The 24,725-nt window shown below is 45.3% G+C and overlaps 1 protein-coding gene across 2 annotated transcripts in view; it reads left to right on the top strand.

The window, feature by feature from the left end:
• Positions 1-24,725, top strand: part of SMAD9 (SMAD family member 9) — a 46,226-nt gene that overhangs the window by 5,172 nt on the left and 16,329 nt on the right. Inside the window, exons 2-5 of one of the 2 annotated variants that reach the window (XM_063332925.1) lie at positions 11,766-12,392; positions 19,114-19,371; positions 22,228-22,338; positions 24,069-24,290. In XM_063332925.1, coding sequence (XP_063188995.1) covers positions 11,981-12,392; positions 19,114-19,371; positions 22,228-22,338; positions 24,069-24,290 — 1,003 coding nt within the window. In that variant the 5' untranslated portion in view covers positions 11,766-11,980. Of the gene's footprint in view, positions 1-11,765; positions 12,393-19,113; positions 19,372-22,227; positions 22,366-24,068; positions 24,291-24,725 lie in introns of both variants that reach the window. The other variant, XM_063332917.1, reaches the window with a different exon arrangement.

The following is a 24,725-nucleotide window of genomic DNA, read 5'->3' as shown; positions in this document are numbered from 1 at the left end:
TACATGCTAAAGAGAATCCAGCCCTCGTTCTAGACTCCCGGGCTCAAATGTAGGCATATGAAGCCTGTTTAATCTCATAAGCAAGTGTTCTGGTTTGCAGAGAAGCCAAGCACCCACATCTTCAGCTCAAGTCACTGGGAATGGCCAGCCGTCTCCTCCTTTCCCCCCACAGGAGGGAACTAGATAGACAAGTTCCTGCTGCTTTTGTTCTTAGTCCTGTTATTGTGAATTAGCTTCTGTAGACACTCCAAGCATATCCGTATATTTTTCATGGAAAATGCCTCAGTGCTGTTGCTTCGGAGCATTGGCCCCTTGTCCAAGGGAATCCCTGCCACTGTATCAGATCTTTACATGGATAAAACACAGGAATACTAGTGCTTACCTGCCCTACACACTCTTATTTTTTGTGGTCCTCCAAGACATAGGCCCTGTGGATGCTCCACCCTTCCTCCCCCCTGCAGGGTTTCACAAGCCACTGAGGGCTCAATTAGCACAGATTACTGCGGATGTTCATGCAGGAGAACCTATATGTCAATCTTATTGCATTAGCAATTTCCCACAGTGATGCACAATGAAAGCCTTTTAGGAAAAACAGATTTGAATGTGATATGGCTTGAACACAATGAAATGCTAATGTGATTCCATGGAAAACTGCTAACATGATGTATATGGAAAGCCTTTTATGTGTGAAACATATCCCCCCATACGCGCTTGGCCAGGCTTTCTCACCTGGGAGGAAGGAAAGGTGGCCAGCAGTACTGCTGCTGCCTCTCCAGGCCTGCTGTCAGTCAGAGAGGAAGCACTTCTCGAAGTTCTTCCTTTTGAGTATTTTACTGATGATCTATTGATCTGTATTTCACTTGCCAAGCTGTGTGATGCTAAATCTTCTGCAAAAGATGTCTGCTGTGTTAACACCGTAATCGAGTAAGTAACCCTTCAGGTAGACCTCCCAGATGTCTCTCTCTATCTGGCACCTTGGGTGTTGGTCAGGGAGCCCCTCTGCCAGGCTACAGCTAGGAGCATGGCTGGGGGTGCCCTGTCAATGTGGGGTGCTTAGAGGCAACAGACTCCCCAGCTAACTCCTGGTGTCACAGGTTACCTCTGAGTTTGTGGCATTAGATACCTGGCACAAGTAGGCAGCAGATCTCAGAAGCATGAGCTGCAGTCCTTGCATGGGGAGAACCAGGCGCCAGGGTTTCCATCGCCAGGATCAGAGGTCGCGGATCTGCCAGCGGGAGCCAGCCTCCCAGCAGTTCTGTGTATTCCCCCAAGAAATGAAGGTATTTGGCACCTCACTCATCTGGCCCTCAGGTCTCCTGTTGGGTAGATGGGATGTGCTACCCTGCAAGACGCAGAGAACATTTGCTTTAGCCATGTCCCCTGTGTGCACTGTAAATGTACAACCAGAGCTCCAAAAGTGCATTCCTTTCTAACAACTTAAGACACTAAACTTTCAGGATAGGTTCCCATCAGACTTGAGCGCCACAGCCTTGGTGAAGTAATTGTTCTTTAGATGTATCCTTATTCACAACGTTCTTAATGTCTAACTCTAAGCAAATCCTTTCCCTAAAATGGGTATTTGGGAATGGCTCCAAGAATGCCAGTGATTGATAACAAGGATTACAAGATCCGATTAGTGTGGATATAAACTTTACGCCAGCAATGAAGCCGAAATTCTTTTCTAGTCCCCTTCTTCCTTTGTGAAGTGTTTGTTCTGGAGGCACTTGGCTGCATGCTTTGTATTAGAGACCAGTCAGCGTCTATTTTAAAAGCAGGAACTCTATTTTTTGCGTATTTCCAACTGTTCCATTTTTAGAAACACCGATGGGCTTTGCTGCAGTTTCTCTGGGAATGGTGGGTATGTGAGGAATGCAGGACCGACTGTCTATAAAACGGGGATAACCAGAGCCATGGGAAGACATTTTGGCTCCCTGGGGCAGGTTGATGCACCTCCCCGTCATATCCCACTGCCTCCTGCGGTCTCCCACAAATAGGTCTTTCGGAGCTCTCCCATGGCATGTGCGCTCCTTGGCCTCTGGCTCTGCGGGAGGAAGGGAGCTGAGAGAGGGGCTCTTCCTCAGAGCTGCCGGTCTGAGCCTGAGCAAGGCAGCCACAGGAAGGGATAAGGCAGAGACTGGGTGAATGGATCTTCCTCCCGCCTGCAGGGAGCGGGGCGTGGGGCAGCGAAGAGGATGTGTCCCTGTGGGATTGCATCTCAGAAACTTCGGTGTGGCCCAGCCAGGGAACACAACGCGGTTCACTCCATATAAACATCGCAGTCGCTGGTTTCCTTTAAAAATTAATACCAAGGAAGGAAATGCAGTCAAAGAGAGATCATAGTGATAAATCGGTACAGTTTCATATCTTCGCACAGGCTTTGGTTGTGGTAATTTTGTGGGGTGCCTTCAAATATTGTGGGAGATTTTCAAAGACACGAATCGGTGAGGAGTCCAGCCCTCTGGTTTGGGTTTACCCTGAGCAGCAAGATGCAGGTAGCCCAGGGGCCAAGGCCAGCGTAGCCATGTTAGGTAGTGCCGCACCTGAAGAGAGGGGCTCTTGGTCATAGTAGGAAACACAGGATTGGAAGGGCTCGTCTCAAGGGGTTTTCCAGTCCCTCCTTCCTTCCCATGGCCAGAGCAGTTATTCTTGAAGAAAGACATGTAATCTGCACTCACTCCAGCAGCAGTAGCTATCCCAATGCACATCTGTCCCATTCATATGTTCCCCCTGTTCCTTCAAGTGGACACAAAAGGCAGATTGCCCCTATCTTGCTTGCAGCAGCCTTTTGCACGTTGGCGTACCGCTACCATGTCCATGCCCCTCTCTTCTCCCCATCTTAAGTTGCACTAACAAAGCTTTGTTGAAGCATCTGTCGATGTGCTCAGCCAGCGTGGTCCCACAGCAGGAATTGGTACGTCCCTTCCCAGTCAGGCACCACGGGCATACCAAAAGTGAGCTGGGTACTTAATTTTCTTTTGTGGCTGAATTTACGCCTCTTAAACACATCCACAAGTGTTTGGCCTATGGAAATTTGTGTAGCTGTGTTAAGGTGGGCAGCTTATATCTTTCCTTCTCTATATCAAATGAGAATGTGTTATTCCTATCAAGAGAAGCTCGATGATGCTGAGCAGATGAGTTAATATTTGAGTGGTTCCACAAGCTCAGAAAAACTACTTGGAAGTCATAGATTTTTAGGCACTGGCATCAATTTTTTTCCTTATTTTATCCGGGAGGTAGTGAATTCAGTGAAGACTCCACAGTGTGGATAGGTGGCCAGGGAGGCATGAAGGGCTGTGGGATTTGCTCTTTAATATGGGTAGCTTCACATAAAGTTCAATGTAGAAGGCCTTTCAGAACAAACCTGAAAAAAATTGAGAAAATTAGTTTCAGAAGTTTGCATTATTCATTTAAGCTTGTAGGAATAAACAATGAGACGTTGCCAGGGCTGTGTGAAACATGGATAAATTTGAGTCTCAAGTACTTTACCTCCTATCATTGCAGCTGTTTTCTATTGGAGCAGTCCAGGGTCAAACCAGGAAGAAATTTAGTTTCTTAATTAAAAAAAAAAAAAAAGAATAACCTTCTTTACATCCCATTTAATTAAAACCCTGGGTGTCAGGTTCTGTGGTTGTGGAAGAACTCGGTAATGTTGTAATGAATAATTCATTCACTGTATTTTGTTGGGTGCAAAAGACAGTGTTTTCAGATAGGTTCATAACAGCACCCTTGTCTGGCTGGTTCCAAGCACAAGAAGCCCCGAGGAATCCCAAATGATGTTGTGGGTACCACGAGTGGAACATGAGTCTTTTCAAGTGATTTATGTGTGTCAAGAGTAACATTGGCCACTGTTCCCAAGCCATGAGCTGGTCACTGGAGTGGCAGCAATGATGGCTGTGCACCTCAGACACTTCCACGCCGCTCCTCTGGAGTGAATGCATGTGTGAAACCTCTCCTGCCCAGCTCTGGTCTGCTGCACCTGCAAAACCCTGGTGCCAGGATTGGTGCTTCAGGATAAGGGTGTGGGGCCAGGCCCAGGGCAAGGTTGGTGAGGTTCCTCACTCATTTGAGGCCCAAGTATTTGTAAACACACTTTTATTTATTTACTTATTTATTTTAGAACCTTTTCCTCTGCTAAGATGTGGAATATCCCCAAAGCAAGTGGCAGTGACGATGTGATCTGGGAAGTTCCTTTCCAGCCCTGGGTGTCCATCTGCCAGCAGGTCACGTTTGAAACGAAATCAAGACTCGATTACACTGAGAAAACTCACATGCTTCTCTCTTTTGTTGGAGGCAGAAGTAACTGAATCAGTGATAGGTAAAAATAGCTAACCAAGGGCATGTCCACAGCATTCCTCTTTACGTTGTTTGGCTGAAATAATTTTCTCCCTTCCAATTCTGTTGTGATTTAGTCACTGAGCGGCAGACTTCCAGCTATAATTGTCTCACTACTCCATTTTCCAGCTGCGTGCATCTCCAAGAACTGCACAGCTTATGTCTAGACGACCCTCTGAGAAATCTCCCTCTGTGGCCTTACTTAGCTGTTGCAGTGACACCGAGACTGATGATGTCAGCCATTTCCGAGACTGATAGCCATGCCCCTCACGGCTCAGTTCGCCGAGGCAGCCGCTCTGAGTGGAGGCAGCATCTTGGAGCTTTATTCCAAGACCAGCTGCACACACACATCTGCACACACGTGCACTTACACACACATGCACTTACACACACGTGCACAGATGAGCTTTTGAGGGAGGTTAGGCACTGTGCTTTAACACAGTTGTGTTTTAAGCCTGTTTTCTATAGCATCTGTGCAATTTTCCTTTTTGACTTCTGCATAAGGCTTGGAATGAAATGTAACAAGGACTGGTACAATTCCCCTGCTACGCCCATGGGAATTGAGTTAGAGGGGAACTTCATCAGCGTGTTGGCCTGCATAGGCATTCTGCTGAGGGATGATGTGAATCTTCCCCAACGCAGTGGATCCTTTTTACATTAAGTGAAATGTACATTTCTCGAAATCTTTCCATAGTGGAGGTATCAGCATGCTGCCACGTGAGACTCAGAGGAGGACAAGCTTAATTTCCATGAGCTCTGGAACCCCTCTTACTGACTTCAGCAGGACTGGCTCAAATCAGGTGTCAGAAAGCCTGTGATGATGGTGTTTCATCTGTTTTCTCTGTTCTTGGTGTGTCAGGTTCTTTAGTAGCACAGTGGAAGTTACTGTAGTGAAATTCTTGGAGGAACATATTTCTCCTCCTAACTTGAGGACCTACAAGCTACTTCTAGACTGGGGGGTGAAAAATGGGCTTAGAAGTAGGAGAAAGTATCCCAGTCCCCTTCACTCCGTGTGCATGTTGCTGGGTCTTAGCCTGGCAGTCATTCAGACTTGTGAGACTCATTTCACCCAGCATTAGCTGCATGCAGTGCCTGGTTTTGCTGATCTTTTTCTAGGTGTTTAGGATGGAATGGTTCATGCCACGTACATGCATGTTTTTATCAAGTACATATTTAGGGACTTGAGGGTCACTAGGTCAGATATGAACGTCAACAGTTGGGACATGTTTATGTGGCCGAGTAAATTCTACTGAAGGGCTGTTTCCATACTAATAAGTGAAATGTTCCTGATACTGTTCTTAGCCTTGAGGCCAACTGGGATGGAGAGGCTTGCTTCCATGCAACAGCGAGACACCCTCCAAAACAGGGTAGCTCTATGTAGATTTCTTATTAGGAATGACCCCTGGTCTCTGCTAACTGCTTAACCATACACGAGAATTATTTGGGAGAGTGCTACTGGCACAGACCAAAGCCATTCCAGATATTGTGGTAATAATTTATGCAAAGTTCTCATGCTCAGAAATGTTCCCCAGCAGTAGTGTAGCCATAGCTACGGTAGGCACCCTATGTTTAGGGAGAGCGGAGCAAGTGAACTGGGCTGAAACATTTCCAGTCCCACCTTCTTTCCCTCCTGCAGACCACAGAAACAAAAGGGTAGGTCCAATTCACATGCCGTATGTCTTCTGTCTCTCCCCTAAAGCAAGCTTCAGATCTTAGGCTAAACTCGGCAATGGAATAAAGAATCATAAAATCATAGAATTGTAGAATCATTTAGGTTGGAAAAGACCCTTGGGATCATCGAGTCCAACCATCAACCCCACTCTACAAAGTTCTCCCTTACACCATATCCCTTAACACCACATCTAAATGAGTCTTAAACACATTCAGGGATGGTGACTCCACCACCTCCCTGGGCAGCCTATTCCAGTGTCTGACCACTCGTTCTGTGAAGAATTGTTTCCTAATGTCCAGCCTAAACCTACCCTGTTGCAGCTTGAACCCATTCCCTCTTGTTCTATCACTAATTACCCGTGAGAAGAGACCAGCACCAACCTCTCTACAGTGTCCTTTCAAGTAGTTGTAGAGAGCGATGAGGTCTCCCCTCAGCCTCCTCTTCCTCAAACTAAACAGTCCCAGCTCCTTCAGTCGCTCCTCATAAGATTTATTCTCCAGGCCCTTCACCAGCTTCGTTGCCCTCCTCTGCACTCGCTCCAGCACCTCGATATCTCTCTCATATTGAGGTGCCCAGAACTGGACACAATACTCAAGGTGTGGCCTCACCAGTGCTGAGTACAGGGGGACAATCACCTCCCTCCTTCTGCTGGTCACACTATTTCTAATACAAGCCAGGATGCCATTGGCCCTCTTGGCCACCTGGGCACACTGCTGGCTCATGTTCAGCCGCTTGTCAATTAGAACCCCCAGGTCCTTTTCTGCCAGGCAGCTCTCCAGCCACACTTCCCCAAGCCTGTAGTGATGCATGGGGTTGTTGTGGCCCAAGTGCAGGACCTGGCACTTGGCCTTGTTGTAGCTCATTCCATTAGCATTGGCCCATCGGTCCAATCTATCCAGGTCTCTCTGTAGAGCCTCCCTATCCTCATGTAGATCAACACTCCCGCTCAGCTTCGTGTCATCTGCAAACTTGCTGAGGATACACTCTATGTCCTTATCAAGGTCATCAATAAAGATGTTAAACAGAAATGGTCCCAGCACTGAGCCCTGAGGGACACCAGTTGTGACCGGTCGCCAGCTGGATTTAACTCCATTGACCACCACTCTTTGGGACCGCCCATCCAGCCAGTGCTTGATCCAGCAGATCGTATGCTCATCCAGGCCATGAGCCGCCAGTTTTTCTGTGAGAATTCTGTGGGGGACAGTGTCAAATGCTTTTCGAAAGTCTAGGTAGACAATGTCCACAGCCTTTCCCTCATCCAATAATCGGGTCATCTTGTCATAGGAGATCAGGTTCGTCAGGCAGGACCTGCCTTTCATAAACCCATGCTGACTAGGCCTGATCCCCTGCTTGTCCATTATATGACTTGTAATGGCACTCAAGATGATCTGCTCCATGACCTTCCCTGCTACCGAGGTCAGACTGACAGGCCTGTAGTTTCCTGGATCCTCCTTTCTGCCTTTTTTGTAGATGGGCGCTACATTTGCTACCCTCCAGTCCATTGTGACCTCCCCAGTTAGCCATGACTTCAGGTAGATAATGGAAAGTGGCTTGGCGAGCACGTCTGCCAACTCTTTCAGCGCTCTTGGATGTAACCCATCCTGTCCCATAGACTTGTGCGCATCCAAGCGGCGTAGCAGGTCACTGATCACTTCCTCTTTCATTGTGATGACCTCGTTCAGCTTCCCCTCCCTGTCTCCTAGCTCATGAGGCTGGGTGCCCAGGGAACAGCTAGTTCCACTGCTAAAGACTGAGGCAAAGTAGGCATTGAGCACCTCAGCCTTCTCCTCATCCTTTGTGACTATGTTTCCCTCTGCATCCAATAAGGGAGGGAGATTTTCCCTAATCCTGCTTTCGTTGTTAATGAATTTATAGAAACATTTTTTGTTATCCTTAACAGCTGTAGCTAGGTTGAGCTCTAGCTGTGCTTTGGTTCTCCTAATTTTCTCCCTGCATAGCTTCGCTATATCCTTATAGTCTTCATGAGAGACCTGCCCCCTCTTCCAAAGGTCATAGACTCTCCTTTTGTTCTTGAGGTCCAGCCAAAGGTCCCTATGTAGCCAGGCTGGTCTCCTTCCCCGCCTACTTGTTTTTCGGCACACAGGGACAGCCTCCTCCTGTGCCTTTAAGACTTCTCTCCTGAAGTATGTCCAGCCTTCCTGGGCTCCTATATCCTTCAGGGCAGCCTCCCAAGGGATTTTGTCAAGCAGTCTTCTGAACAGATTTACAGCATGGAGGACTGGCTGTGTTTGGTCTTGACCAGTCACTTACCTGACAGATAGACAAAGCCCTCCTTGTAGTCCCAGATGAGGGAATCGTGTTAGAGATGTACCCTGAATGATGCCTGACTCATACTGACGATAGTTCATCATATTGTCACTGAGGGAGATAGAGGTGACCAGACCAGGACTTCCATCATGGTACGTCCCAGGGCTTGATACATGTAGTGGGGTTGTGATCAAACCTGTAACACTTCCCTCCCCCTACACCACTCACAAGCGATGAGCGTTGAGAAACATGATGGATCATCGGCACAGAAAATACATCAAACGTGGTTTTGAAATGTTTCAATGCTGGAAGTTTCCAGTTGGGTAGGCAAGTTGCCTGTTAGAAAAAGCATACAGCTTAAGCAAATACTGTCCTGAAAGATTGTTAAAATTAAATTGTGAATTGACATCTCTATCGTTACAGCCCTGGAGCAGAGTGTCTGCCTAGGTATTTCATAATGGAGTATGTAAGCCTAGCAACACATGGCTTAGGCTGCTGAATTATGCAGTATTATGTAATTTAATAACATTAAACTAGGATGTTCTGATAATAATATTATTTGAAAGCTGTTTAGTTTATTTAATACCATTTGTATGTTGTATGTCAGTTGAATTCGGGGAAAAAAAGATTTTAGAAGAAACTGAGGGGAGCAGGGTAGGAAATTGTGCAACGTATTTATCTGAGACTACATCACATGGCCTGCAAAGCACGGCTTTTGCTTTTATACACATAGTCTTGGCAACTCTCCCACTAGCAACAATAGTGCTCGGACTCAAACTGATGTCACTGTTGAGTTATTTAATTTGACTGAAGGAGATTAATGTGTTTATTTAAAACCTTGGTCAAAATGGAAAAGAAAATCTTGGGACAATACTTTTACGTGAACATTGTATGTTTTCATATCTGATGTTTGTAACATTGCATTAACTTATCAGGGGCAGTTGTTTACACACACTAACGCCTGGGAGACCCTCTCAGATAAGAAGTGTGAGCCATTTTCCCTCTCAGCCTGCAGCAGAGGCTGCTGCACCACTACTGCTCCTGTGGGCTTTCGTCCCAGGCTCTTCTCGCTTCCTGCTGCTGCTTTCAGGGCTGATCCACAGAGATCCCAGCATGGTTTCATTTTCTTGCTTGAGGATGAGCTTGGTGCTGCCAAGCCATGACAGCAGCTCGGTGGTGGGTCCTCCCCAGGTTCTCACCAGGGCAGTGAGGGACGGGCACCTCCACTGCACAGGATGCCTAGATGGGGCTGGCGCTGGGCTCTGCAGGCTGAGCCTGCTCCCACAAAGGCTGGAGACCTCCTGCCTTCATTTTATCCACATAATGTTTTACAAGCAGCTTGAGGGTTTTTTCCTGTGATAAATCATTCTGAACTTATTTCATTCTCACATGTACCCTCTAAGTGTTTGGAACAGACTTCGGTTTTGACTAAGAGGCATTAGTAACTATCCAGTTAAATGCTCCAGGTCATTGGATTTTTACTAATACAGAGCGGGGAAAAAATCTGGAATCTGAAGTTTCTCTTTGCGGTGTGGGACAAGTTTGGACTGTTCCGTGGAATTGATCGCTGAATGGCGCAAGTGAGGGGATTTCTGCCGTGCTCTAAGAGCCTCTCTTGACAGTTGGGGATAACTGGACATACACATAGATTAATAATGTTGAAATTGCATAAGGCAGAGCTCAGTGCTGTGGTGGGTGCCTGAAGTAAGGTGTGCCTGCTCTTCCTTCCAGTTTTGTAGTCCCTCTGTTCATATTTTCATGCAGCCTCCTGTCCGCTGTTACTCGAAACGTGAATCTCCTGGGGCAATAGCAGCTTCTGCTGGGACTTGCGACATGCCAAAGAGTTGCTTTTATGCTTTCTCCTCTGTGGGGCCAAGTGCTTCCATCTCCCTAGCCTCTGTGAAAGGCTTTTGGGGAGTTTGAGCCCCTGCCCTCATCATTGCTGCACTTGTGGAAGAAGGGAAAAAGCTCCTTATGTTTACATGGATCTGCATTTCTCAGGGTGCTGGGGGTCTTAAAGGGTAACACAGTGGGGCAGAGGAATGGGCATGAGAACAAAACGGAAGAGCCAGGAGGAAAACAGCTCTAGGCAGTTACTGGTCCTCAGCAAACACTGCATGTTGTCTAAGAGGCTCTGAAGCCCCGGGCCATGTGTGCTTACCCTGCAGCATGCTCCAGAGCTGTGTGGTGCTAAGCATATGAGACTATGCTGAGGAACCAGTCTTTGGGATTGGCCTCAAGTCTCAATATGTTGTACCTGTGCCTGCACTCAGTGTCCCCAGGTGCCCTTTGAACTCTTACAATTTCAGGAAACTGCAGAATAATATGGTTTGTGAAGCCCCGCTGCTCCCGACAGTGGGCAATATCTCTCTGTCCCCTCAGTGGCTGCATATAAGTAGTGCTGAGGACTATGTCCAGGCCTTTACTGGTGGGGAGCAAGAAGGACCGAAGTCCTCCCACAAGGGTGGAGTAGAGCAGTCATGGAGCTGCTCCTCTGGAGGCATCCATTTAGAAGCCGCTTCTCTGGAGGCATCCATTTATAAGCTGGCCTCGTCTCCTGTTTTAAGTGCCCTCTGTATAGTTCAGTCCTTTGGACTTGGTATGCACAGGGGGTCCATGAAGTATTTTTAAAGCAGTAAATAGCTTGACATACAAGGACGATTTCCTCAGAGTTCCAGTCAGTGGAAATATGTCATTTTCAGCTAAAATTAGACTGGCTCCAGCTACATTTAAAAAAAAAAAAAAAAAGAAAAACTCGCAACAACTAAACTCTTTCTGTTGGACTTTGTCAGATGTAGCAACTCCTAGCAGAAATAACTCAGGATCCATCCAGCACAAACTGTGTCCAAAAGTCTGTGATTTTCATCCAAAAAACTTTGAATTGTTGGAGAGAGCAAAACAGACTGGCTAGGCAAACAAGGTTTTCCCCTGCATATGAAACAATGTAAATAAGCGTAGAGAATAGTGATAGATCTTTCAAACGCACCACATGAAATCTTGCATATTTGAATTTTAAATTAATTTTACAGTTAATATTTTACAACTCTTGACAGTTGAGTGAGATTGGAAGGGCAGAGAGGGAGTTGAAGTCACGACAATATTCTACTCATTACTTCTGTAAAATTTGATATTACAGTTTTAATTTTGTAGAAGGTGCTTGAGCTGAACCTACAGCTACCAGCATAAAGAAAAAAGGTACATTTTCTTTTGTGGTAAATAGAACCCCAACCCTGCAACAATTTGCCTAGTGCATTAAACCTAAACATAAATTGAAGTGACTGGACACTTAATGCTTTCCAAGGTCCAACTCTAAAATGAGTGTGGAGGGTAGTGGGAAGGAGAGGCTTGGACCCAAAGTAAACAGCAAAAAACAAACAGAAAACCATTGAAAATTAAATACACATTTTGAATGATTTCTCTTTCAAAAGATTTTATTGAAGGAACAATGAAAGGAGTGTGTGAAGCCTAATGATGTATTGTGTTGTTATTGCAGGCTTCATCAGCAGTTTCTTGATGTTTGGAAAGTTCTGAGACCCACCCCATTGGACTATTTGTAACCAGTGCCTAAGACTACAAAAACATATGTGTGGAAGAACCTTTCCTTGAAGGAAGTGTCCATCTCAATATTGTGGAAACTCCGTGCAAGCCTTGCAAGGCAGGAGAGCGATTTGTGCTTCCATTGACGCTCGTCTGTAATCTCTGCTTCTTATGCACTCCAGCACCCCTATCAGTTCCTTGTTCTCCTTTACCAGCCCTGCAGTGAAAAGGCTGCTGGGCTGGAAACAAGGAGATGAAGAGGAAAAGTGGGCAGAAAAAGCTGTTGATTCCTTGGTGAAGAAGTTAAAGAAGAAAAAAGGTGCCATGGAAGAACTGGAAAGGGCTCTGAGCTGCCCGGGTCAGCCCAGTAAATGTGTCACGATCCCACGTTCCTTGGATGGGCGGCTGCAGGTGTCTCACCGCAAGGGGCTTCCCCACGTCATATACTGCAGAGTGTGGCGCTGGCCTGATTTACAGTCTCACCATGAGTTGAAACCACTGGAATGTTGTGAGTTCCCATTTGGCTCAAAACAGAAAGAAGTGTGCATTAACCCCTACCATTACCGGCGGGTGGAAACCCCAGGTAATTATATCATCTGCAAATGATTCACATCTCCCTATTAGCTCTTGCACTGGCAGGTCTCGTCTTGGTGCATACTACTGAGTTCTGCTCTGAAATGTGAAAAGGCAGGCTCCATTTGATGGAAGGGCCCTGGGTCTTTCCCTGCCTGGTGGTGCTACAGGTCCGCCAGGTGGGAGTAAGGAGCGACTTGCTCCGTGGGGTCCATGGGGTCCGTGGGGTCCACGTCCCATCAACCCCCGAGGGCGCCCGGATCTTGTCCAGGGTGCTGAAAACGCGCTCCCTCTCCACGGACGTGGGTGCTGGCTGCTCTCTGAACCCTCCTTCTGCAAACTGGTGGCCATTGGCATGACCTCTAGGCACTGTCCTAGACTTACCACCCTGTCTAGATTTATGCCGCATTGTCTGAAAACCAACAGTTGTCTCATTAATCCACAGGAAAAGTGTATCTCTGTCTCTTTCTTTAAAGATTACAGTTGCAGTTAAGATGGCTTATTTTGCTGTGGATATGAAACCAGGTCAGTTGATTCTTCCAAAAATGCCTCGTGGCCTGCCTTCCGTGGGATTTACTTACCTGAATGGATAGTTTGTGGGAAATAAATCACCCAAGATCCCATAAGACTTTTAATTTTTCCACTGATGATCCTTAGACTGGACTTGGTCAGCACTGAAAACTCATGACCTCACTGAAGGGTCACTGAAGCTTTGCGTCAGTGAAACAGCTGTTAAAAAATGGCAGTGTTCAGTGTTGACTTATATGAGGATCTTAGAAAGCAGGGCTGGCAGAGATCTTGAGCAGTCATCCTGTTCTCCTCTGCCCCTACTCCCAAAACAAAACAAATTACCAGGTACATTCCTGACAGATGTTTTTCTAATGAGCTCTAAAAATCCCATGTGATAGAGGCTCTACAGCCTCCCCAGGCAAATGAATCTCTTGCTTTGCTATCCTTACAGTTCAAAATGATTTCTCATGTCTAACCTAGCTCTCCCTTGCTGCCAAAAATCACAGTAATTTAATTTACTAATGGATACGGTTGGTAAGTGTATACTTATTATTCTGTGATTACTCTTTGTCTGGCATGAACTTTACTCTGAGGTGACATTGGGATCAGATAAGTGAACTGTGGGATGTTTCTTTTCACACAGATGAAATAAGGGAAAGACGTTTGTTAGAAACAACAGGGGCTGCTCCCTTTTCTGACAGTCCTTCCACTGCAGCGGAGCTGTCATCTTGAAGTTGTATCTGAACTGCTGTAAACATTGTCACAACTAAAATTTTACAGCTGCAGCGAGTGGTGCGTGTTGTCAACAGTTTTCAGTGGAAAGAGCTGATCTCCTGCCTTGCTAAAATAAACTCTTCAAGAATCCAAGAAAAGATGCTCATAAAATATCCCACTTTGTGTATCTTTCTCTTTGAAGGCTGCAGTCTTTAGTGTCTTCTCATTTCTTCTGGTGTAACTCCAGTGTAGTTAATGGAGTCTCCTCAGTGTGGTAGCTGACAGCACTGCACAGTGCTGTTTTCAACCCCAGTCTTCTGATCTGTTCAGTGCCAGCTAACAAACGCTAGTACTGGGATAAGCCAGCAGCTGCTAAATGGCTGCCAAAGCATATTGTTCTGGCCCTGAAACTCAGAAGTTTTCAGCTGTGAACGTCTCTCCTGTTTGTCTGTGCAGCAGACTGGCTGCATCTCTACTAGTAAATGAGACGGGGCCAAGGTGCAGGTCTGAGTATTGCTGAATTGGCAGTGTGTTCCTGGGTGCAGCTTTGAACCGTGCAGACTCGCATGGACTAGCAGTTCTCAGGGTGCAGGGCTTAGCCCACAGGAGGGACTTTGGGCACTTGGGACGTGACCTCCTTGTTTTGGAGGTGAAAGAGAGCGCAGCTGCGAGGGTGCAAGCTGTGCTGTGCCAGTTCTCCACAGGGTCTACGACTTGTTCGTGAGCTGTCGTATTCACGTCTACCGCTCTTTTTAGGGGGACAACTTAGAAGCTGAAGCTCACAAGTGGGTCACCTCTCTGCTAAAGATGCGGGGCAGCAAGGAGTGCAGTCTGCTCAGGTGTGCTGGGGCAGCGGCAGGAGAGGTAGCTTACACCCCTGCAAGTGGCAGTAATGCAGCTTCAGGCCAGAGGCAGTTAGAAAGCAGTGCTTCAAGGAGGTGGTGGTGAGGCTAGAGAAGAAACGAGGTTCAGGAGAAAGTGGTAGCAGTGAGATCACCACTGAAAAGGCTGGGAGCGATTGATCTAAGTGCCAGATGTTTAAACAACAGTCCTCTTTTCACTACAGGACATCTTCTGCATATTGGCTGTTGGTGATTTTAGGCTTATGTGAGATTCTCTGAGTCTTGTCCTCTGGAGCTAAAGAATCCACCCATGAAATTAGTCAGCAGCACATTTCTTTAAAATCCACAAGCCAGTATTATTTTCATATAAATGTTCGTCCTTTTGGGGCTCACTTTCCACCACTGCAGTCTGTCTTGCTGAGTCAACCACTCTGTGACCAGATTCTTTCGTTTTTATTCAGAATGAAAGATTTATATCAAAGACGGGAAGGCCTCACCCTTTCTTTAATGGCCTGGCAGATCCCTAGACCTTTATTACTAGAGAGCAGCTTTCTGCTCTGGTCTGAGATTCAGGGGTTTCATTGCCTCTGCTGTGTCCTCAGGCTGCCCAGCCGCATCCTAGTCTATGCTGACCAATACTGCACAGATTATGCATAGCTTTTATTGTTGCTACCAGTGTCCCCAGCAGAATTCTTCTCAGGTCTGCTGAGCAACAGGTGCCATTTATTAAAAAAGCAGCATATATTTCCTTTATTTGTGCAACATCCCACTGCAGAGAGGGGTTAGGCCACCTAGGCTAAAGGAGATAGGTATGGTGATTAGGTTCTGCTTCCCCCTTTGTTGTTTTGCCTGGAAGAGCTGGTCAAATGTCTGAATGGTTTGTTGTCAGGAGAAGCTGCAGTTTCAGAAAAATATAATAGCTGCCTAAACATTTACCATATGCTTTTTATAAAAGATCATTCATGTGTCGATAGTGTAAATTCTAGCATGCACCATGTAGAGAGCAGGAGCCTAAATGAACTTTTGACTTAGACTGATTGCTTTCATCAAGCCCGAGTGGGACTAAGATGTGATAGCCTCCCAGTTGGAAGACCAACCGATGATCTCACTGTTGGGCCTGTGTTTGGTATTTGTGGTCATGGGCGTAGGGAACAGATGGATCTCACTGGAGGGTAGGTCTCCAAAGGTAGTAAACTCTGCAAAGATGGGCTGATGTGTGAGAAATCACAGGGTGGATGTTGTACCTGGAATTAAACTGTGAGGCTGATAGTTTGCTTGCTAGCACCTGAAGTTACAGGGTCTGGTCACAACCAGGTTTCCAGCAAGAACTGTTGCAGTTAAAGGGAACAGGAAAAAGCCTACTGCAGAAGAGGCAGTGGCAGGACTTCAGACATGACCGTATTTGTCTTTAGTTGAACAAAGATCAACACTTGGGCATGTGTAGAAGAAAGGATCTACCCCTGGCTCTCTGTGGAGAACAGCAGGTAGAAGATAAGGACTCCACTGAGTGGAGACAACAGAGGTAGATTATGGGGACAGACAGGTCCCAATGCCCTCAGTCACTCAGTTTCATGCCTCTGGTCACACTTCCTTCAGAGTTGTTGTGCCCTGGAGAGTGACATCTGTTACCAAAAGAGCAAGGAGAACAAGGCCCTCTGGGGAATGTTTAGCCACAAACAAGCAAATCTCTGGATTCCTCACCACCACAGAGGCTTTAGCCCTCTAGGCAGCCACAGAGCAGTCAGTGGAAAGATTGAGTGAGGTGGCAAAAACTGCAGCAGAGCAGAAATTAAAAGTACCCTGGTCAGAGCTGGGAAGGAGTTCAAGGCTTGAAAATTCCTCTTGCTGACTCACTCAGGGCGAGTCAAAGGCTTTTCCTGGCAAGTGCTGTTCACACATCCAGATTCTCAGCTTTCATTTAGAGAAGGAGTTGTGTTGAGTTCTCACCGGGCTGAAGAAAGCCGCTTCCTTAGCAGTGGTACCCGCAGCAAGGTGCCAACCTCCCATTGCTGTGGCACAGCTGTCCCTTGCTCAGCACCTCTGATGGGTGCAAAGGGATCACCAGTTCCCTGTTTTCTAGGGCTGCTGGTCAGAGCTGGCTGAGCAGCAGCAGACCTGGCAAGCATCATACCAGCTTCATGGAGCATCAGAGGAAAACCCCAGAAGCAGCAGCAGCTCACAGGCTGGAGCTGCCCACAGGGGCATGGGATGGGAGGGATCCAGCTCACCAAAACCACATCTGCAGTGGTGGTACTGGCCTTGTCCCAACACAGAGCAGATGAACTGAGCGCTAAAAGAGTCTGTTTCTCTCCACTGGCTATGAAGAGACCCATGGGGGACTGGGCAGTGCATCTCAGATGTGAATACCTCCATCTCTGGAGACATTCAAAACCCACCTGGACGCATTCTTGTGCAACCTGCTCTAGGTGACCCTGCTCTGGCAGGGGGGTTGGACTAGGTGATCTCCAGAGGTCCCTTCCAACCCTGTGATTCTATGATTGCCTGTATGAGTCCTACCTGGGGAGTCTATGAAATCCAAAAAACTAAAGAAGCGGTTAAGAAGCAGAAATATCTCTACTAAAGGACTTAAGAGGGTGGCAGCAAAACCTTCAACCCGTAGACAGGGTCATATCAGAGGCAGAAAGAAAAAAGGTAGTCTCCAGAGCACCATCCTTGTGCTGGTCAGAAGCTAACTAGAAATGTGTTGGGCCAGAGAAGGGTCTATGTATAGTCTCTTAACAGGTACCTCAGTGCCTGTCTTTCTGGGCAAGCAAGAAGATAACTTCTGCAGTGAACCCCCTGTCATCAGCCCAGTCTTTTGTATGTTTTTAGGGCTGAGTTCTTCAGTTCGTGGGTGACTGGCAAATTCCCAAATGGTATATGGCAGTGGGTGGGCAGGAGTGTGGTTTACCCTGCTCTGGGTGCAGCATAGTGCTGCATCAAGCAAGAAGCTGTAAGCCTGCCACTGGTCAAGAAGCTGTAAGCCTGCCATTGGTACCAGACACTGGTCCTCCCCCTCCAGCTTGGACTGCCGCAGCTCTCTGAGCAACTGAGTGCACTGAGGGTGCACTCCAATGAGGGTGTTCCTACAGCCTCTTCTCATGCACATGTTTTGCATTATCTCTATATTATTTGCTTTATAGCAATTATTCCACTCTTTCATTATGCTGGATAAATGAGAGTTCACTGTAATTAAAAGGTGTTAGCTCACCTACCTAAAAAGAATTGGCCTTACCTAGACAGAGCTTTTTGGGTCTAAACAATATGTTAAAACACGTTCAAACCATATATTCCTGTCAGCATTTATAACCAAGAGGGCACACTGCTCTTTGTTTCCGTAAACTAGTAAGGATAGACTGAAAGATTACACGCTGCTGGGTTTTAGGCCAGAGGAACTCTGGACACTGGGTCAATCAATACAAGCCTGCTGAACTGTTCCTGGACAATTCATCCTTGTCACATATACACGAATTGCCCTCTTATCTTCTCTGGTGGCTTCTAGATCTGCATGACAGCAACTGGGGATTCATTCCCCCCTACTTGTGTTTAAGGTCTTAACTAAGACAATTAGACACTACATGAGCTAGTGAATAATACAGAAATCTTGGGGTACATGAGTCACCCACTGTAGGTGCTGTTCCCCCCACAAGGACTATGGGGGACCCAGTTAAAACCTCAAGTTGAACTCCCATATGCAGAACTATTTAGCAAACTGCCTTCTATTCCAGCCTAGGGGCTGCATCTTCATAGGTGACTCACTAGTTGGGTTTTCTGAAGTGGTGTGATGCCAGTTCTGCTCTTACTCCTGATATGTCAGAATGCACAATAATTTGGGTCAACTTCAGGTTTCTCAATGCAGCAATGCTGCTACAGCACCAACAGTATGAGATGTAACTGAAGAGAGTTTGTGAAGAGAGGCAATGTCTTCTATTAGACCATTTTTTACATGGATTAATTTGTATTTCAGTTTTCTGACCAGCGTTTTTCATGTCTTAACTACCAACCATTGACATTTGCCTCCTCATGCTAGATCTTTTCTAACTGTATTGCAAGAGCTAAATTAATATTGCTGCAATATTTGAATTGCCATTTACATTTCCTTTTAAAGATCCCACTGTCTGGCTGGCAGCCTTTTCAAGTACCTGAAAACCTTTTAAATCTGGTGTCTAGCTTCTTGTCTGTGCTTCCTTTTGCCCATCTGTAAAATGCTGGTAGTAAAATATGCAGTGAATTGTGGAACGCTATTAATTGTTATTAAACTTGGCTGTGTTTTTGGCAAATCCTGGTGATAGTATTTAACTAACTACTGACGCTCAGTCTTTCAGGAAGGAAAGGACAGGTAATTTGGAGAGAACTTGCATTTCTGTAAGAGGGAAGTGTGCACACGCCGTACTTGTGAATTTTATGGTTTCTTGCTCAAGTCAGGAATGAGTCCATATTTTGCATATGGAATTGCTGCAGCTGGCTGCAAATCTGGGCAAAAAAAGGGTCCAAGAATCAGCTTCTGATTCTTGTTTTTGGACAAGTTTGTTGCCCTTCAATGTCTTGTATATAGACAGCAATATTTGGGCAGCATGGAATATGCCTCTTTTTAACTTACACAGAGATACACTTTCAAGAGTGCAGTTTTAACCAGATTTTTTCTGTTCTTGTTTTTATTTTCAGTCCTACCTCCAGTACTCGTTCCAAGACACAGCGAGTTTAACCCTCACCTCAGCCTCCTTGCCAAGTTTCGAAACACTTCTCTGCACAGCGAGCCGCTGATGCCGCACAATGCCACCTATCCTGATTCTTTCCAGCATCCTCCATGCACCCCTTTTCCATCATCACCCAGCCACATGTTCTCCCAGTCGCCTAACAGCATCAGCTACCCCAACTCACCAGGAAGCTCTTCTGGACCAGGAAGTCCCTATCAGCTCACAGGTAAGAACGAGCTTTCAGACATCCTGACCGAGGCAGTCGAGGTTCTGGCCAGGGGCAGGGGTCAGGTGCCAATTCTGTGTGCTCCCCCCAGGCTGTAGCTACAGATTGAAATGTTGGACAGGATGGATTTGGAACGTGACTTCTTGTGACTGCCTCTTGGTGTTGTCTCCCAGTTATTCTGACAGATGCTCAGTGGACTAAGAATTGTAGTCATCCTACTCTTAGAAGTACCTGTATCAGATTTCATGATTGCTGTAAGGGGAAAATTAAGGAGAGGAGCAAGTGTACCAGGCCACCTTCTGCCTAAAGCTGCCCATCCAAGCTTCTGATACAATCCACGAAAAAGAGCACTTGCAATACCTAAATTAGGCATTTCTAATAGAGATGGTCCGGGTAGGGACCTTTAGAAACTCCATCAAGAGAGAGAACGGATAAATGGGGAAACTGGTACACAGAAATATTTTTTAATTTTTAATTTAAATTAATTTAAATTTAATTTTTAAGTTGGTTGACAACCTGGCCCAACACTTGGTGAAGCCAACAGGCAAATTCCTATGACTTTGGAACATGTTTCATAAGCTCCACAGTTCTGAGGTCGGCAGGGTTATTGTCAGCCAGATTGTTTGCGTTGTGAGCTCCTTACTTAGTACTGCTCTAATTGCCTGAGAATTTTACTATGCTTTGGCTGTTAAATATGCCAAGAAGGTGTCATGCATCACAGCTGACAGCTAGCTTTAATACCAAAACGTGGTTCAGATTCACTTCTGCATTTTGTTGTAACTCTCAAATAGCTTCAATGATAACAAATTTTTCACAAAGATGAATTCAGGTGGCTTAAGTTTTAATGTCTCACCTACAAAGCATTTAAAGTTTTGTCCTTAATGATATGCCTATTTTAAGTGCAAGGAAGGTATTTATTTTTACAAAGTATTTGTAGTATTTGAACTTCCTTTTAAGATGGACATTTTCAACAGAGTGTGATGTTTTTCCTTCCCTCTCCATTCATTGAATGGACCTTCATTCATTTCTTCTCTAGATCTATACTTCAGATTAAATCATATTTAGCAACATGGAAAAATTTCAGCAACTAGTAGGACTTGTTTGTCTTCTCACATCTTTTTCTTTCACCTCTGTGTAACCAAGCTGGATTCAGTGGAGCTGGTCCTGACAGGTAAATCAGGCCCATTCCAACTATTTAATGACTCTGACTCGTGCATTTAACTGAACTTGGGACCTTGCAAAGCTACTTAAAAATGGAAGTGGCTCAACCTGAGCTTCAGTATGTCACAGTACACAGCATGCTGATAAGCATAATTTGCCTGTGTAACAATCAGGGATGGAAGACTATCTAAAGCAAACTGGAGTTACATCAAGAACCTTGAGTGGGATTGGTGTGACCAAATATAGGTGTCAACAATGCAAATTTCTACATCTCATGCAATTGTCTATAATCTCTCTGTAATCAGTGGAGAGAAACAGGCACTCCTAGAACAAGATCCATTGCATCTGAAGGTATATGTCTAAAGTAGCTGCGATGCACCATGTCTGCAGGTGCCCGATTTTCTTTAGTGGGTAGAAGGAGAGCTCATGGTGACTAGCTTTGGTGTAGACATCAAAAATACCTGTATAACCGCATTATATTCCTTTCTGCAACCTGTATTCTCTTCTGTTCTTCCTTGATTTTGTTTTACTATTCTACTTGTTGCATTTTCTGTGGGAGGGTTATGCCATCTGTATGTTAGAAATATCATATAGCGTATGAAATTCCTAAATCCTGAACAATGCTTAAATAGAGTAATATTCTTGTGCAGTACTTAACTTGGAAGATTCAATGGTTGTCTTATGAGATAGTCCACATTTATCCACTCTGGGTGAAGTTGCTCTGTTTTGAGGGGCAGCCAACAGACCCCAGACACAAGAGGAAATGTCAACCTGTAACCAAGTTAAACTCTGATCTTCTTAAAGAGATCCTTAGTCCTGCAAGCTTGTATATGGCTATAATTTACACATAAGCCCACTGAGTTTCTGTTCAAATGAATAAACCTACATGCTTTTAGTGCTTATGCAGTGAATGTCAACATTTTCTAATACAAAAATGAAGTTGCTTTTTTTCTTTGGGTTTCTAAAGCCTCCTGTCTTTCTTGAGAATCCCCACTGTAGAGTCACCTTCTGTTTTCTAGCTTACTGTGCCATAAATGAAACAAATCAGGAGCTGGACAGGTTGTGAGTTGATACGTTTTCTCCAGGTTTTTTCATCCCATCCATTGCTCTTTGATGGGAGACTGAACAAACCAGAAGAGGGACAGCCTTCCCTTGTAGGACAGAGGTAAAAAGGACAAATCTGAAGGGAGTTCTGCCAAGTCTGATTTTAGAGCGTAAAGGGTTTCCATGGGCTTTTTTATAGCCTGTGAAGAAAGAGAGCTTTCTCCCAGAGGATCAGTTAAAGTTAGCTTCTGCTCTTAAATCATCTTCAAGTTTTAAATTTGTGAGAGAAGTCGGGAACTGAAGGATCAGAGTGTGTTACTTTCTTGGGTAACAGCTGGTGTTAACAGAGAGCTGGACTGGACACCGGTCTAGGCCCGAGGCGCTGTTGTGACTGTCCCTCTCTCTCAAGTGCAGCATGTCCAACATGACAGCCCTTCCTTCCTGTCCTCTATGAATATGTAATGGTCTTAATCTGGAGACTGAAGGGAGGTCAGGTTCAGATTTGTGCTCTGTTTCCAGCCCGTCTCTAGCTAAACAATATGCTGAAGAAATGTTAAGTATTCACCAGGAAAAGCTGGGGAGAATTTACCAACGTATTGATTTAGGTGTCTTGTCTTTTCTTTTCTTTCTTTCTTTCCTTCTTTCTAATAGTGGAAACTCCACCGCCGCCTTACCATGCAAGAGAACCTCCAGGAACCCACAATGGGCGGTCAATGGATGCATTAGCTGAAAGTCAACTAGTGCTGTCTTTGCCCAATGGAGGTAAATCTGCCGATGGAGAAGCTGAAAGTAAATAACCATTTGTACTATTCTTCAAAGAAAACCTGTTAAGCAAAAAAATTGTTATTTGAACTCTTCAGTGATTTGTAATAATAGGTTTCAGACAGTTTTGCAGTAAGGCTGTGTACTAGACCCATCCATTAGCTAGCAGAATAGGTTGATTTAAGAATTCAGTGAATTATGTTTGAAGTTACAGAGTTTAGACCTTATTTGCATCCATGGACTATTACAGTTAAAAGCTGTTAATGAAAGCAAACACTGTTATCTACGTTGTAAAGACAAAGTTATCAAATCAAGGATGGTGAGGCAATATAACACACAAGAGCACTACCAATATCAGAACTGATTTCTTTATCACCTTCAGTTCTGGGTTTCAAGTACTTTAAAGCCTTGTGGTTGGGACCTTTTTTACTGCCATCTTTGTATTAATGTTACATTACTGGCTGGCTAGAAGAGGACATGTTCTAGTGAAGTACAAAGAGATTTTTACTGAAGGCCAAACTCTTTGTCCTCATATAAGAATGCTTTAGTGGGAGAGGGCATAGGTGGTCAGAGAAGGCGGCTCTGGGATGGTCTCTGCTACCTCCAGACTGGTGGTGGTAGGTGATGCCTCCACCATTCAAAGCCCATTGCTGCAGAGCAGCAAGGGGAAATGGAGTTCCTCTGCTGGGTTTTCCTTTGGCTTCCTGCTGCTGCAAAGGAAAAATCATCATTGCTCTTTTAGTCCAGCATATTGTAGTCCACACATGCACATTAAAAAAATAATGCCAGCCTTCTGAAACAGTGAGGAACACGTGTGTATCACAGAACTGGAGCAGAAGGAAGATGAGAGTGATAGTGCTAATTACAGATGGGTACACAGAATGGCCAAATAATAACTAGATAATAACTAAATAATAACCAATACTTTTAAATAAATTGTTGGCATGTTTTAATCTCTTTACCATAGTTTACCATCTGTGGTCACTGCCCTAGTGAATATTAGTTGGCAGTTTTTATTAGAGGTTACACACAGAGGTGCTCTGGGGGCAGGAGGTCTCACATGCCTGTGGTGGGCAGGCAGGATAAGGTTTCCCACTAATTCCTCTAGGACAAACCAGACTCAGAGATTCTGTTACATTTTTGAGTCTTTCTCTGTCTCTGAGTTAGAAAACCTGGGCAGGGGTAGATCCAAAAGAAATGACCTTGCTGACATTTCTGCTTACAGTCCCACATGGAAGCAGAAAGCCCCAAAGCATGCAAAAAATTGGGGGGAGTGATTGATTACTTCTGAACTTCAGAGTTTGGTATTAGGCTGAAGTCTTGGTTCAGTTTTGACTGTCTTTGAGCCCGTCTGTCATCCCTAGCTCCTGCTGGTGTGCAGAGCAGATGTATCCCTTGCTATTTTCAGTACAGAGATTGGGCCCCAGTTCAGCAAGGAATGTCAGCATGTGCTTAATTTAATGCAGGGAGTTATCACTTTTAAGAACAAGTGGGACTCCTCAGAGGCTTAGAGTTAAGCTGGTGTACCAGCCCTTTGCATGTCTGGGGCTTCAGTCATAAAATTAAGAAGGAACAGAAGCTGCTGTTAAGATAAAGCATGACATATGTGACCGTTTAGATGAAGAGCCGGGTGGGGTGGGATTGTGAGGGAGGGAGGAAAGAAAACGGAGAATGACTGTTTAAAAAATATTACTGAGACCTGAGCATCTGATTAATTTTATTTCCTACAGACTTTCGGCCTGTTTGCTATGAGGAACCCCAACACTGGTGCTCAGTTGCCTACTATGAACTCAACAACCGTGTAGGGGAGACTTTCCAGGCTTCCTCTCGAAGTATCCTTATAGATGGATTTACGGATCCCTCAAATAACAAAAACAGGTTCTGCCTGGGACTGCTCTCAAATGTAAACCGCAACTCTACTATAGAAAACACACGGAGACACATAGGAAAAGGTAAGAGGAAATCCTTTCTCCTCAGGAATATTCAGAGCTTGAAAGAACCATGCATTGCATGAACAAACCTAGCTGATTTGTGAGATGTGCTTGTCTGAAAACCAAAACTCTGAGATTACTTCTGAAATAGAAGAAAAGCAGCTGATTCTTTTCTGACTGGATAACAATCAGCAGAGTAGCTCCTCTCAAAAGCTATTTACTTGGCCAGCGAAGAGAAAAATGTTGTTTATAGTTGTGTGTTCTAATTTAGCAGTATGTATTTTCATTTTATTTATTAGAGCTTCTGGCAGCTGGGAATATTGCCATTGAAATGCCACTAAAAGGATAATTGCTGGTGCCTCAGGGCTGGTTCTCCTACCACCAAATAACAAAGGGAGATGGATGAAACACTTAGTAGTTGAGTTATTTAGCTGAAGAACTCTACCAGAGTTGCCT

The sequence above is a fragment of the Chroicocephalus ridibundus genome, chromosome 1 (genome assembly GCF_963924245.1).
Source record: "Chroicocephalus ridibundus chromosome 1, bChrRid1.1, whole genome shotgun sequence".
NCBI classification, from domain to species: Eukaryota; Metazoa; Chordata; class Aves; order Charadriiformes; family Laridae; genus Chroicocephalus; species Chroicocephalus ridibundus.
This window is presented reverse-complemented; position numbering and strand designations above follow the sequence as displayed.